General features: G+C 55.6%; 5 protein-coding genes across 5 annotated transcripts; 4 read left to right on the top strand and 1 right to left on the bottom strand.

Moving 5' to 3' along the window:
• Window positions 1-900: 900 nt before the first annotated feature.
• COL26b_012507 (uncharacterized protein) lies at window positions 901-1,211 on the top strand (the record flags this gene model as incomplete). The annotated part of the gene is made up of 2 exons (XM_053185150.1): window positions 901-1,158; window positions 1,188-1,211. 2 exons carry the CDS (start codon window positions 901-903, stop codon window positions 1,209-1,211), a joined length of 282 nt encoding a protein of 93 aa, XP_053030922.1.
• A 2,994-nt stretch (window positions 1,212-4,205) lies between these two features.
• Window positions 4,206-4,654, top strand: COL26b_012506 (uncharacterized protein; the record flags this gene model as incomplete). Its single annotated transcript, XM_053185149.1, has 2 exons — window positions 4,206-4,381; window positions 4,429-4,654. The coding sequence occupies 2 exons, from the start codon at window positions 4,206-4,208 to the stop codon at window positions 4,652-4,654; spliced, it is 402 nt and encodes a 133-aa protein (XP_053030921.1).
• Window positions 4,655-5,361: 707 nt separating this feature from the next.
• Window positions 5,362-5,642, top strand: COL26b_012505 (uncharacterized protein; the record flags this gene model as incomplete). The annotated part of the gene is given in 2 exon segments (XM_053185148.1): window positions 5,362-5,395; window positions 5,407-5,642. 2 exon segments carry the CDS (start codon window positions 5,362-5,364, stop codon window positions 5,640-5,642), a joined length of 270 nt encoding a protein of 89 aa, XP_053030920.1.
• An 815-nt stretch (window positions 5,643-6,457) lies between these two features.
• COL26b_012504 (uncharacterized protein) lies at window positions 6,458-7,717 on the top strand (the record flags this gene model as incomplete). Its single annotated transcript, XM_053185147.1, has 1 exon — window positions 6,458-7,717. The coding sequence occupies one exon, from the start codon at window positions 6,458-6,460 to the stop codon at window positions 7,715-7,717; it is 1,260 nt and encodes a 419-aa protein (XP_053030919.1).
• A 261-nt stretch (window positions 7,718-7,978) lies between these two features.
• Window positions 7,979-9,340, bottom strand: COL26b_012503 (uncharacterized protein; the record flags this gene model as incomplete). The annotated part of the gene is made up of 3 exons (XM_053185146.1): window positions 7,979-8,459; window positions 8,570-8,766; window positions 9,248-9,340. 3 exons carry the CDS (start codon window positions 9,338-9,340, stop codon window positions 7,979-7,981), a joined length of 771 nt encoding a protein of 256 aa, XP_053030918.1.
• Window positions 9,341-14,507: the final 5,167 nt, after the last annotated feature.

Below are 14,507 nucleotides of genomic sequence, written 5' to 3'. Positions count from 1 at the left end.
GACCTTCTTCCGGCCTGCGCTATCCCGTCTTGTCTTGCCTTCGCCCTGGCAGAGTACCCGCGGGGAGTGAGGTGTGCTGCTGTCTGTCATTGCCTTGGACACCCCGCTGAGACGCTGCCGGCGATGCATGAACAGCTTTGGCGTACCACACTCCGTTTTGTATCTTGGTTTGAGGCCGCGTGGTGGGAGCAGTGATTGGCAAACGAGGCATCACAGTTCAGTATGAGGTTCGAAAGGCCGGTTTGGCACCCGGCCCGCCAAAATCACCCCAAGGCTTGTTGAACCGCCGAGATCGTCGTTTCTGACACCGGACCGATCTGGCTGCCATTGCGTCTTTGCCGGCGCGGGGGAGACTCCGAGCATGTTATGAGGTTCTGCATGTGGCCATCCGGACGGAGCCGACTGACTGTACGCGCCGCCCCACCGCCTCGGGGTACATCTGCAAATCGTAATGTGGATTCAGAGGCCCAACAGCGCCAACGGCTACCGCACTTCGGAAGCCCTATTCAGTGGACACTGTAGCCGAAATAGTACCCAGCCACCTCAACATGTATCGCTGTACCGCGTCCATGTATTGTACACCGTGTCGAGAGCTTCTGGTTATCCATGCCGCCAATCCTGGCAGCATCCGCCGGTCGCAATATTCCCTTTCGCGCGCATATTTCCGTTCCTAGCCGCGGGTGGCGTCACCGTTATTACAAAGGTGGGCTAGATCTACATGTCTGCTCTCCACAGGCGCTTGCATGCGGGACCTTTCCATGCGATACTCTGTACAAGAACCCCCCGTGTCTCGGCTTTTTTGGTATTTCTCTTCTTAGTGACACGCTGTCGAACATCTCGTCCGTCGCCCTCAGGCAACACCGGCTACCCAGGACAACGCGAGAAATGGAGGCCGCCACCATGGACCACTACGTCATCTGGGTTGACAAGCACCTGGAGCAGTTCAATCTCTTATGGGATGCTCTGCGGGAATTCCGAAGCTCTCTTCGGCGTTTTGGGAACCCTGACGATATCATAGACTCCCTTTCGCGCCTGAATCTCGCGGCACGTCTCGACAGTTTACCGGGCGCGGAGGCGGTCCGAGTGTTGGAGAAAGCGACAGGCAAGAAGATCGATTGGACGAGCCTGGAGAAGTGGATTAAGGGTGCCCAGGACCACGTACGCGGAGAAGTCGAAGCGACAGCCAGGGCATGCAAGCTGCTCAAGATTGACGTGAACGATTTGGGGCTAGGCGAGGCCTCTACTAAAATCTCGGAGCATCCATTTCAGCGTTCATTTGCCCGCATCTTCGGCCCAAACCGGCAAGTGCGGTGGCGCGAAATCGACCGCACCTACGGTGCCGGCACAACCTCAACCACAAAGGATTCTCATGGACAGGGAACGATACCGGCAGGCTGTTTCCTCACGACAGGAGAAGGTTTTGCACGGCCTCAACAAGCTTAAAAAGAAGCAGGAACACCTTCCCGCCTTCCGAAAGAGATGGGCGGCATTAGAGACCGACGCCAGGATGCAGATGCTGCGGCAGTATGGGCTTGCCCAGCTCCCAAACTCTGACATATACGCTCACGTAGAGGGGGCTGACGATCGTTGTGCTTGTCCGGCACTCAACTACGGTGATCTCTCCGACAGTGATAAACTACCATCGTTGCTCGAGACGCGGTGCCGGTTGCCGCCTCAGCGTTTCCGTCGCTCAGATGGCCGTCATCATCTGCTCAGCGTCTGGGCAGGGCGTACAAATCCGATTATGGTGGAAGGCGTGTCGCACTTGGAATTTGACGACAGATCCTCCGACGCAGTGGGGAAATTCGGTTCTACGGCGATGCTGTCTCCCAGGTCGAAGAGCACGAAACACCGCTGCAAATCAGCTCGAAGCTAATCAGTCCTAACTCGCTGTTTTGGCAGCTGCAAGGACAAATAGAGATATACCGATTTCTGGGCGGCTTTGCAGACACAATCCACTGCGCGACAGAAGACGAGGCGGGGACGATGATCCAAGATAACGATCTTGGTGCGGAAGGAAGCCCGCCCATTGCGCGTACTTCCTTCCCAAAATACAAACACGACATGGATATCAACTTGGACGATTTGAGAGAGATGATCAGAACATCACTCGACGAAGCAAGGGACTATCTGTGGCAGCTTCGTCAAGATCCAGCCTCTTGGCAGGGCGGCATAAAGAAAATGGCTCAAGGTAGCGGCTCAAAAGAGCTTCTGACCATACTCTTCAGCCGCGTCGACACCTTTAGCAACTTGGACCACCTAATTGGAGCTGCCATTCGACAGGTTGGGAGTTCTCTATTGACCGAGGCGGACGAAGACACTATGAAGATCGCAGCAAACCTTGACTGCGCTTTTTCTGTCGCGTTCGAGGAGAGGTTGGCCCATTTTCGATGGATCATGCCACCGCCAGCGGGATCAGTCACCAAAGCTGGGAATCAGCTGTTGGAGCTGATCAGGGAGAACGATCCGACCCTTCACATCATGGGATTCTCGGCGGTCATGAGAACTATCGACCGTGAAGTCGGAGGAGACAGGTCCTTCCCTATAGCCATGTCGCAGATGCTCAGCGACCTACACGTCTTGGCTGTCTGCCTTGAAGAGACCGAGGGTCATCATCCATTAATCTCTGACTGGGTGGAATACTCTCAAATGTCCGACTCCTTTTATGCGGAGCAGACTGGCAGACCGCGGCCCTGGATGGAGATTCTCGAAAGGGCGGTTGAAGCGATGGAAGACGCCGGCGAGTTCAATTTTGCGGGAGGACACCGGGGCTTTTGGCAACGACTGAACCAGCAGATGTGGAAGGCATCACAGGAAAACAACGCTCTTAAAGGCGTATTCCGTGAGATAGAAAAAGACATGCCCCTCAGTCCCGAGCCGCCTGCAACGGAAACTCAGACGGAGCGTTGGGTCCCAGTCTTCAGCAAGGTGCCCCCGACGGCAGCCACCACCGATACTCAACGCAAACAAACGCGTCGCCAACGACAAAAACATCAAAGCAAAACCCTGATCGACCGGCTCAGCGGTCGACCCGACGGCCATCATGCAGCCCGTCTCCGAGTCGCTTGCCGCGTGTCGTGATTCCAAAATCGGACTTTTGGCTGTCGCTGCGAGACGGCACCCAGCAGCAGACCTTCGTCTGGGACGACTTTTGCAAGGCAATGGTCAGTATCGGCTGCAAGGTGGAACCAGCAGGAGGTTCGGCTTTTCGCTTCCTTTGCCGTGACTCCGAGGGCAGACGAATCTTTTCCATCGTGTATCACAAGCCACACGGCAAGTCCGGCGAGGCAACTCTCAACCTGCGCCAAGCCCGACAATTGTGGCTCGACAGGCTCGAGCGTCGCATCGATCTTGACTGGACCTGAAGGTATTCTTGCCTCCGGACGTCTGTCAGTGTCATCCACCGCGCTAGTGTGTGTCTTGTCCGCGACGTGGCAGGGCATCTCGTGTCGTGGCATCAACGCAGGTATCCAAGCGGACGCAAAATTTGGCCGGTTCTTGGTAAGCTAGTCCTCGCAACAAACCTGTGGCACATCCCCTTGGTTCAACTAAGATAACGTCCACGTTCGTGCTGTTCCGACATCGCGGCGGTTGGTCGAGGATATTGGCATATGCCGTGGCACTGCCCTGTGACAAACACTCAATATAGTTGGTAGAGAATGGACGGGTAATCGCTCAAGCTGCCAAAATCCGGAAAGCTCGCCGGCTGCTGGAGCGTTCTCATTGGCAGGTGATCACCGGGCGAGGCGCCCACCTTGACACTGGTTAGGGAGGCGCCCTCTCAAGAGGAGGGCCAATAGCGACGGACAGCCGGAGTCGCTGCATCATGTTAGGCGCTTCTGGAGCCGCAGCCATCATTTGGGATCCCACTTCTTTGTTCGATTGAGACTGGTTGTATTACTGCCTCATCGTCACTGTGAAGCAAAACGGTGTGGGGGTCATGCCTTGGAGGGCATTCATATCACGCAAGTCTGAACGCTGGCCGTATAAATTGGCGCGCTCCGCCGTCGCCAGCATTTTCACGATGGTAGTTCATCGCTCTTGATATCCACATCAATATTGCATAAACTGCATCCGTGTCTTTTCTTGGAGTACTTTCTTCCAGCCTGAAGCAAGCCCAAGGGCTTCGAGGCGCCGTGCCGGACAACGCAGACATAATCGGAGTGGTTGACGAATTCGAGGAAACCGCCAAGCAAGCGAGGAAGATGTACAACTTCAGCCCCCAAAGATACTTCGATGTTGTCGCGGCTCCACTGGCCTTTTTGGGGCTCATGTGTGACTCATATGTCATTGTTCACCGCCGCGAACGCGCAATCGAGGCCCGCGATGTCCTTATCAACAGTTGGGCAGCTGTGAAGATGTCCCTGATCGCCATCGAGCAGTGAGTATCTCGGTCGTGAGGTGTACACATGACTTACATAGCTACAGGCCAAAGAAGCTCAAAGAGAACAAGGAAAGCCTCAAGGTTGTCATAGAAGGCTTCGATAACCTCGAAAAGGAATGGGGTGCTCTGAGCAACGAAGAGGCGATGGCTGAGACTGTGTATAAGCTGTCGCTCGAAAGAGAGAATGCCGCGGAATCAGATAAGCTGAACATCCAGCTCAGAACTCTTCGAAGTACGTTGAATGTCATGCGCAGTCTGGAGTCTTATTGACTAGGAATGGAATCATGTCCGAACTGGGCGGGGTCCGTTGTGAGCTTGAACGACATACGCTCACATGGTGCATGCAGTCAAGGTGGTGTCAAGCCGTGGCAGTAAAACCTCAATGAGCTGGCTTCTAGGTCAGAAAGCAACAAAATTGATTGTTGACCTGCGTCCTGCATCTCAAAGGGAGAGAAGGGCATGACTCGGCTGGCCAACCTAGGCAATCCGTTGAGCTCTGCGATCTTTGAGGTGCGCAACAAGCCCTATAGGTGATGTCGGAGAAGTAGCGATGTGCCACGCACTGGCGGTGGCATGCTTGCGCAGCAGGTCCAGCGCAAAGCGGCAGGACGGCGACCCGCCAGCTTCGGCGGTTACACAGTACCCACCAATTTGCTATGACGGCCTGAAGCCTTCTCCGTGGATTTCGCTGAAGGACAGTGAGCAATGTAGTGGGTTGGTTTATCTCCGGGCTTCGCGTCCGACAGTGGGTGCGTCACAGCGCCGTCGGTTCCCGTCCGACGGACAGCCCAGCAACACCTACAGCCGCCCAGCCGTGCCAGGCGTCATACGCTGCTTTGCTGGGGGCCATTGGTTGCGCTGTCGGGTCCTTCAACAAGTACTCATGCACCTGTTCAGTTTTTTCCGCTGGTTCAGAAAAGCAAACTTCCCTCTCACACCTCCGACCGTTCCATCAGGCCGGCGTACACACAGCATCGATGGTCGCCTGTGGTGACGGAGACCGCTCCAACAGTCATCTCAAGCAATGGAACTCATGGACACGCTACCCCAACAAACCCCCATTCTTCATACTCACTTCCTCTCGAAGAAGGTCGAGCTGGGCAAGGCGGCGGCTCTGGCTGCGTTGCACACCGAAGAGCCTAAGGACAGGCTCCAGGCTTACTTCGACGAGCTGAGATGCCGCACACCTCCTTGGGACATGGAGGTCTTCATCGAAGGGGCCCAGAGGCTCTGCAGCACGTTCGGCCTCGAGCAATGAGATGCGCCTGACCAATCCCACGTAGACGCCTCCTCTCCTCCCATGCACACCCGGCTGCCACAACCGCCCAGGACTCATCCAGCTCTCCCGCGACCTCTATGCTGACAGGTCAGTTTCCGGAATCGATCCCGGGGCTTTGCTCCTTCTGACTGGCCAAGCTCGTTATTCGCCTTACGACGGGTACCATCATGCAGCCCGCTTCTGACGTCGACCCATGTCGTCGCCAGCAAGATCCAAGGGGCGACTGAGTTCGTCTTGCGCAGATATCTCTGGCGACAAAGTACGTCTATACCCAGTCTCCGCGGTGCATGCGAAGGTAGACTACTTACATTGATATGGAGAAAGGGCCTGGCCCGCTCACATGCCTCTGGAACAGGAAAAGCTGCATCACTTACGTATAAGTCCCTTTACCCGGGCAATACCGGACTCACTCGATCCTTGTGTATGCTGAACCCAGATCACCACCACCACCTTGAGGCTATGCATTCTTCGGTTGCCTGCCTCGACGATAGGAGAATTCACTCCTTGTGGAACCGAAGCCCACCGCCGCGGGGTCACCGCGTCGTAGTTGCTGCGTCATGACGGATTCCTGGCCGTTCTTCTCCTCGTCTCTTTTTCTTCAGGAATATAAACCTGAAGGAATGGCTCCTCAAAAGCGAGCGAGAAATTTCTGAGTTGCCCTTGCCACTTATTGCAGAACACGATACTCAGCCTTTTCCAAGTCAAGAAGATTGCAGGCGCCTCCTGCTGATCTGCTGATCGACAACCCAAGCCAGTCTATCTTCGGTCTCTGGCCCTTGGAGAGTGAAAAGATCATGACTAAAATCGTCATTCAAAACGTTCGTGTCTTCGATAGCGAGGCTATCTTGGAGCCGAGTGACGTCGTCATCACCCGGTCCGCCGGAGAAATACAGAACTACCTGGGTGATGATTCTGAGGCGGTCGAGAATTCGGACGTCTTCGTCGATGGGCAAGGCTGCACGTTGATTCCTGGCTTGATAGACGCCTACGCCAACATCAGGGGCGCCAACGCCGACCTTGGCGCCTTTGCATCGCATGGAGTCACAACCGTCATCGACCAGAGCAGCAACACACAGCAATGCCAGGCTTTGCGCGTATACGTCGCCGGCCGGACGAGACTACCGACCGTCTTCACCAGCGGAACCCAGGCGGTGCTGCCACAGGATCCCCAATCGCACATCCACGACAACCAGGATGAGGTGGTCATACGCACGGCCGAAGACGCCGTAGCTTTTGCGGCCGCAAGAGCGAGCGGTCCGGACCGCGCCGACTTCGTCAAGGTCGTCGTCGACGTTCACTCTTCCAGCGACTCCCTCCTCAGAACCATCGTCGACACCGCGCACGCTTACAATAAGCTGACAGTCGCCCGCACCACCGGCAAGGCTTCCTACGAGCGCGCCATGCGCGCCGGGTTCGATGTCTTCGCCCACGCTCCACTCGATGCACCCCTTGACCCGGCGCTGGCACGAGACATGGCCGCTCGGAGGAAGGTCTTCGTGCCGACGCTGACAATGATGCGGAGACGCGCGCCCGGCGGAGCTAACGTGGAAGCAGCGCACCGGCCGTCTGGGCCGTCTGGGCCGTCTGGCTTCCCCGTCTCGGATATCTCTGGTCGCGCCGGAGGCGACGATGACAACTCCCCTGCTGCTGATGACACCGGGTTTCGGCAGCACGACAACCCGGGCGCCACATCAGGCGGCGACTACGAGAACGCGGCGGCGAGCGTGCGTACGCTCTACGAGGCAGGGGTGACGATCTGTGCCGGGACCACGGCCAACCCGGTGCCCGGCGCGCAGACACCCTTCGGAGAGAGCCTACACGAGGAGCTGGAGCTGCTCGTCGACGCGGGCATGGCGCAGCTGGACGTTCTTCGCTCGGCGACGTCTATCGCTGCCGCGGCGTTCCGTCTCCATGATCGCGGCATCATCCAAAACGGTCTAAGGGCTGATCTCCTGCTTGTTGACGGCAATCCGTTGGAGGAGATCTCGGCGACGCGCAAGATCAAGAGGGTCTGGATTCAGGGCGAGGATGTTGAGCCTGCGGGGGCTCATTGACGGTCACGAGAGGAGTGGCTGGGCGGTGGAAGAAGAAGATTTGTCCTTATGGAGGGTGATGAGGATAACGGTTTGTGGCTCTACGATTTCGTCTATATGTCTTTGTTTCTTTGCATGTACTGTGCCCCCCCACCCTTTTTTTCCCCTTATTCTCAATCATTCAGGCGAATAGACAGTTGTGGTGTTACTCGACTCATGTATTGAGCGTCCAGGCACTTACAGCCCAAGAAAACAATCCGCCATCTGGTCCAACACGTCTGTTCAACGAGGCTGCACTAATTGAATATCGCCAATGATGCTGTCAAAGCTGACAACACAGCTGTTCCCGTCCGCGCCACCAAAGTAATCACCATTCGAACCGTCAAAAACACGGACTCCTTTCACAACAGACGTGGGCATGGCGCCCATTTCCGGCACCCTTGAGCCCTTTCCATACGGGGGAACACGAATGCCCCTGGCCCTCGCCGTCCCCTCAATGTCCCAGAGGAGTTCCGCCGCACGGCCCGATACACAACTCCGGATGCCCATCTCGTGGAGCACGCAGCACGCCTTCGCGACCGTGTCGTGTACGGCGGGGTCCGTCATATGCGGTAACAGAACATGGACGGCAAACGAGCATTGCTCCGCAGCCCAGTACTCGTGTTTCAGGGTGTAGAGGCCGCGATAGATCCACAAGTTCGAGATCATGGAGCTCGCATGGAGGATTTGCAGGGAGACGGGGTCGTGGCCGTCAAAGTCTAGACTAGAGCGGCTCGTGAACGTGGCGAGCAGCTTCAACTGTACAAATTCATATGTTGTTCTACCTCCTGTCAACGACGTCTTTTAAATTCCTGCAGGGCTGGGGAGGCTTACTGCAATAATAGTATCGACGGGAGTACGCTGTTGCTCGTCGTGAGATGATCCGGCAGAGACAGCTTCCAGCAGAGAAGCTTGTTGTAAAACACCGTGCAGCGTCCGCCATCGAGGAGGGGACGCTGAGTGTCGTTCTCGATGAAACCGGAGACGAGCTGATCAATGATCTCGCAGAGAGAGCACTCAGCTGTAAACACCTGCAGCTGGCATACATTCCATGTCTGGGAGGTTGGGTGGCCGTCGCCCGCGGAGGATGCTGACCTTAACGAGCCAGCCGACAGTCCGTCTTGGGCATCAAACGTTTTCATTACGAGTGGCTTTGGGACGAGCATATGTGGTGAGTAGACAAGTGACATTTTTCTGTGCCGGGAGGATCACAGTCAGTGTCTCGGGAGGCATCGTACCGAGAAGAAGGCTGGCCCAGGCGACTTACGCGAAGAAGCAATAGAAGCCCCAGGCGACGTGAGAAATAGCTTGCCACAGTTTCAAGTCATTCGTCACCTGGATCTCTGGATGGTGGAACAGGTTGGACCCATCGACACCCAAGCCAAGAGCTGACCAGGTCTGCAGCATCAGCCCAGCCAGGCCCACAGCCCGGTTTCGAGAGGCAAGGGTTCCCTCGTTGCTAGAGTAAACCCAAAGGACTGCCGTTCCTTGCAGAAGTGGTAAGGAGCTTACGCCTCGTTCGGCGTCGAGAAGGTCTAAGGCGCACTCCGCGAACTTCCGGGCTATATCCTTGGCATCCACTTGCAGACTGTTGTGCTTCCTCATCGAGTGTAGCTAGAAGCGATGTCAGTCTCCATGGCACAGGCGCGAGAAGGAAGAGAATAGAAGACCCGGGAGGGGTTGGTTGGTTGGTTTGCTGCTTACAGATGAGACCGCTAGTATGGCGTTGACAAGAAGTGGAGAGCAGAATTGATGCTTCTGTTGTGCGTCTGGATTTCTCAGTTCAACGGTGAAAAGATCACGAGCAACGAGGCTCGAGAGCGTGCCGTCCCAGATCCAGAATAGCTCGAGAATCTGCGTCAAGATTATGTCGTCCCCCAAGACCGTCGTCCAGCGAGAGATGGGCAAGGTGACGCCGGTGTCGACACTTTCAGCCGACAGCGATGTCAAAAAGCTATCAATGCTACCAGTGAAGAAGGATTTAGTTCAGTATGAGGCGAACATGAACAAACCCTCTGATATTGTATCAACGAGAACTCACCTCCCTGTCAGATCCTGCACTGTATCTGCCAGCACGTTGTCTTCCGGCTGCGATGTTGTGAGGATGGAGGTTTCTGTCTCATGTACTGGTTGTGTTTCGAGCGCTGAAGCGAGCCGTGGTCCAGATGGCTCGCCCATGCCACCCCCCCTGTCGCCCGGCGGAAGCAGCAAACTTGCGTCGGCAATGGACTGAATAGTATCGTCAAGATGCTTCGAATGCTTCAGTTGCTGCAAGACCTCGTGAGAGGCGCCATCTTGGTTGCCGCTCAGCAACTCTAGCACCCTGCGGCTGCTCTCATGCGCCCTTGACGCGTTCGTGAAGTTCTGTTTCTGGGCCTCTTTCAGAGAGACACCCTCGGGTACGGGATAAACGCATGGCGTCTTTGTCACGGAGCATCTGTGGCAGGTCGGCCGAATGCCATCGCACTTCATTAAGGTACTTTAGCCAGACTTGCACGGTGATAAGACCACAGGGGCTGAAGAAACCCTAACCTTGACTTTTCTTCTGCGGCATCCTGTGGGAACGATAAGATGTCAGACGGTCTGAGTCGGGACAATAAGGACCAGTTTGGACCATCGTACCGTTGCATGCGGCCGAAACCTGGGGTCCCTTTCTCTTCCGCCTGGTACTCGGAGTCGGCTGTGGTTGTGGCTGGTGTTGTGATTGTGGATCGCCACCCGGGGCGAGCGGCAGCAGCGGCCGTAGCCTGGCCGAACTCGACATAAGGTCGGCTTTATGGAGTGAATGCATTTTCACTTCCTACAGGTGCGGCAACAGTGCCGGGCGTATGTTAAAAGACTGGAGACAGTTAGACCGGTTGAGCTTTTCTTCCTTCTTCACATTAGAATGACGCGGAACGGGCCCGGTGTCACTCGCAAGCAAATTCCACAGACGTTTTACTCCCCCGCGGTGGTCTAAAAACCACAAGAAGCGAGGAGACTGTAGTCTTTGAGGAAGAACGTGGCGAGAAGCGGAAACGATGAGAAGGTGTGACATCAGACGGGGGGAAACAGTTTGATATACATGAGTAGAAAGGGAAGAATACGCATCATGAACATTGCGGAGACGTCCAGTCACTGGAGTGGTCGGTGAAGCCAATGCTCCTGGTTGCCCGTGTGCTTGTAATTAATCGCCTACAAGTCCAAAGTCATCTACTGCGTAGTATTTCGCAAAGACTCCGCCAGCTTCGGACCCAGCAGTTGAGCCTTACCTAGATACTGTCAAGCGGCGCGGGCAGGGCCTCTGGTGGGTATTGACAACCAACGCGTGAAATAGCTGAGGGCGGGGGTTCACGCTGAGAATGATGATAAGTCGATGTTAGGATGAAGTCACCACCAGGCGAGTAAGCGTGGCTTCACCCCCTATTGGTTCGCAGCTCCTATTGGCCCTCGGCCCCTGTTCCGTTCCGTGATTGATTTGGAACGCCTGATGACCTTCTGGGTCCATCCCGAGACGAGCGGTTCCGAGAGCGTGCTCGCTACTAATAAGAAGTCTCGATAACTTGATAACTGATGGGTTATCGATCTTGCGCCATGCGTCTCATGTACAACCTTCCCAACATGACACACCAGGAGCAAAGGCCCTTGTATGTCCAGAAGATTGCATCTTGGTTCCAGACGCATAACACTGATCCGTCCGCATATCGCTGCGCAGGAGGAGGAAGGCTACCTATTCGAGCCTTCTCGACCGTGGTCGATCACGTACAGTAGGATGGGGGCAAGTGGACTCCATCAAAGTTGGCATCGCCAAGAAGAGAAACGACCATATAACGAGGGGCGCTTGAGTCTTTCTTCTTGACTTGCTGACGCCTTGCTTTCAAGGATGACCTGATATAACTCTGCAGAGCGCCGTGTGCCCCATCGCCAGAGGAAGGTAGATGGTAGATTCTGGAACCTCGTGCCGCAGACCATGAAAGCCCCGCGCTGCGCTGTGTCTTGAGAACTTGGGTTCGTCTTACTTGCTGCATGTTCCCTGGAAGCACCACAAGTATCCGTGTTGAGTTCATCTTTCACCCCTCGCGACAGTTCTAGGGCCACAGGTGTATCCGTAAAACCCGAGGCGGATGTAACGAGCGGGCTGCCTCAAGGCGCCCTCGCACACACCAACTTCCTCCTCTGGTCATTGAAACCCCAGCACCGTCATCTGGGCGGAATGAGGTTTAGCTCTGATGTCTGTCTTGTCTGCGGCTTTCGGCTCCTCCACGGCATGCCCTCCTCGACATGGTCTCCCGGTTGGATTTGACAGATGTGCTCTGAATTGGCAAGTCCTCTGTGAGCCTGACAGCGTCCCTCTGGGGGCCGAGATGTTGGGGGCCATCTTAGTTTGCAGGCCGTGGACGCCAGGGAGTTGGAACCGAGCATCTCTCACACAAGGATGGACTGCACCCCTCCGAATCCCATGTAAAAACTGCCCTGTCCACATCCCAAAAATACACTACCGGTCTACCAACGTCGCCTACAAAGCCTGCAGGCAGCGCGACCTACCTACACGCACGCCCCCCCTCGCTTTTGTTCCCTGGCTCTATAGATCTCAAGTCGGTCAGCAATCGAGATTATAGCCCAGAAACCCCATTCCCGTTCTTGCTTTGTTTGATATACTTCACAGCAAGCCACTCTTGGGGCCTCTACGAAAGGAAGAGACGGCGTACTCTGGTCAAGACCGCCGCGCTTGAAACCACCATATTCCAGACCCAACTCCGCGGTCTCCCGAGAAGTGGTTCATATACTCGGATTGCGTTATCCGACGGCGGAGTGGGAAAGGATTCTTTTGGTCACGGGAGGCCGCACATATCCTAACAAGACCGTGGAACACAAGAGCGTTATATACAGGATTACCGTCCATCGTGGCGAAAACACCAGGACCAGTATCTGACTTACATGGCCGGTCTCACGTCTCTGGAATAATGGAATATGTTCAAAACGAACCCGAACCCGAATGGCGGTCGCCGCCCGCGCGGGACGAATGGCGATGTTCCAGGCGATGAGGTTCAGGGTCGCAGTGCTTCCCCCTCTCACCGGAGTGGGGCGGAGTTGAAGTCCGACAACTTGGCTGCTGATTGGGACCTGTCCTTGCCGGCTGGTCGGTGTGTGGAGGGGTGGCAAAAGGCTCTCGTTTGCCTTGACGCCCCCCTCTCCCTCCCCTCTCCTCTCCTCCCCCAGACTGTGGATGCCAAGATGGTCCCTTGGGACTTGGGCCGGCGGATGATTGGCATGTTCATGATAGCTTGGCCCGATCTCGCGCCCTATCAGTCGTCTCGTCGTTGTACCACCCATGTGTAGGTCGCTGTGCATGGACCATCAAGTGCATGAAGACGGGTAGAGGAAAAGAGGAAAACAAAAATGAAGAAGGCAAAAAGAAGAAGAAGAAAAACGAAAAGAGAACAGGCAGAAAAGAAATTAGCACGCGACGCCTTGCCCAGTGGATTCTTCAGTTCCACAACCTCTCCTCCGTCCAGCAGCGCGGGAGCTCCTTTCTGTTTGGTCTCTTTGCTTTTTTTCTACCCAGATTCCATCTCCATTCATTCCCCTACAGTAATCCTCATTTCAACGCGGCAATGGAAAGCACAGAGCCGGGGATGCGGACGCTGGTATGGTTTTGAGCGCGGACGCGGTCTCCCCGTGGTACTCGGCCGCACTGACGGCTTGCGGCAAGACCTCCGCTCCGCGTCACCGCGTAAGCGCATCCGGGCGGCAGAAGGCCAAGGACGCCAACATGCACCCGGTGTACTCTGTGAACTCGTCAAGGTGCGTGGGCTGACGCGTGGGGAGGGAGAGGGAGGTGCAGGGACTGTGCAGGCCAAATGGCCTGACGCAGCCTCCCATTTTGCCCTGGGGACCGATAATCTTCGGCAGTAGCAAGCAGCACATCTCATTCGACTTTCATCGGCCCGTCGTGGTGGTGGTGTCGTTGATCGATAAGGGCCAATAAGGCGAATGAGAGTTTCCGAGCGAGCCCCAACTCAAAGTTTGACATGTCTAGGAACCCAATCAAAGGCTGGCCCTCTTCGTGAGCGCGCTAAAGCGAGACTGACTTCCCGTCATGGGATGGATGGTGTACAGGCATTAGCCAGCGCGGCACCGTGGTCGCTCGCAAAGCCACGACCGCCGTATGGGCTCTCTGCGCGCTGCATGTTGTGGGGTGGTGTGCGAAGTTGGAATGTCGTCGTGGCATGTCTTTGGCCAAGGGCAAAAGATGGAAAAGAGGAGGGGAAAAAAAAAGAAAAAAAAAAAAAAAAAAAAAAAGAAGCACATGAAAGAAAAGTAAAACAAAATCCTCCAAGGGGTGATATGGGTGCGCCGTAAGGCTGCGGGGATCTCGTCATAACGTGGTAATGGCGCAACATGCGCACAGATGCGGCTTTTCTGCAGCTGCTATCCCTCCTCATGTTTGATCTCACATTCATGATACTCCATGGTAGTCCCTGGTTATCGTGGTCAAGATATCAATTGTTAACAGGCAACGAGTCCGCAGGCTGATTTGTAAGCCCAACTGGCATCAAACAAGAGACTGTGCTGTTGCTCCATCGTGCCGCCGCTATTGAGGACAACTGGGAATCACACGAGGTGCAGAGCATTCCTTTTCTGCAATCGAGGATGGATGCAGTGTGTGTATGTGTGTGTGCCCGTCCCTGTATGTGTCTGTGTCTCCTGGGTGGAGGAATGTGCACAGCACGGTAGCAGGATGGCGGAAGGTGGATGGCGGAAGGTGGGAGGCGAGCTGGCAACGAGCTCG

Source organism: Colletotrichum chrysophilum (genome assembly GCF_026319265.1).
Source record: "Colletotrichum chrysophilum strain AFK26 chromosome Unknown scaffold_178, whole genome shotgun sequence".
Lineage (NCBI taxonomy): Eukaryota > Fungi > Ascomycota > Sordariomycetes > Glomerellales > Glomerellaceae > Colletotrichum > Colletotrichum chrysophilum.
The sequence above is the reverse complement of the archived record's forward strand: the minus strand, read 5'-3'. Positions and strand labels throughout refer to the sequence as shown.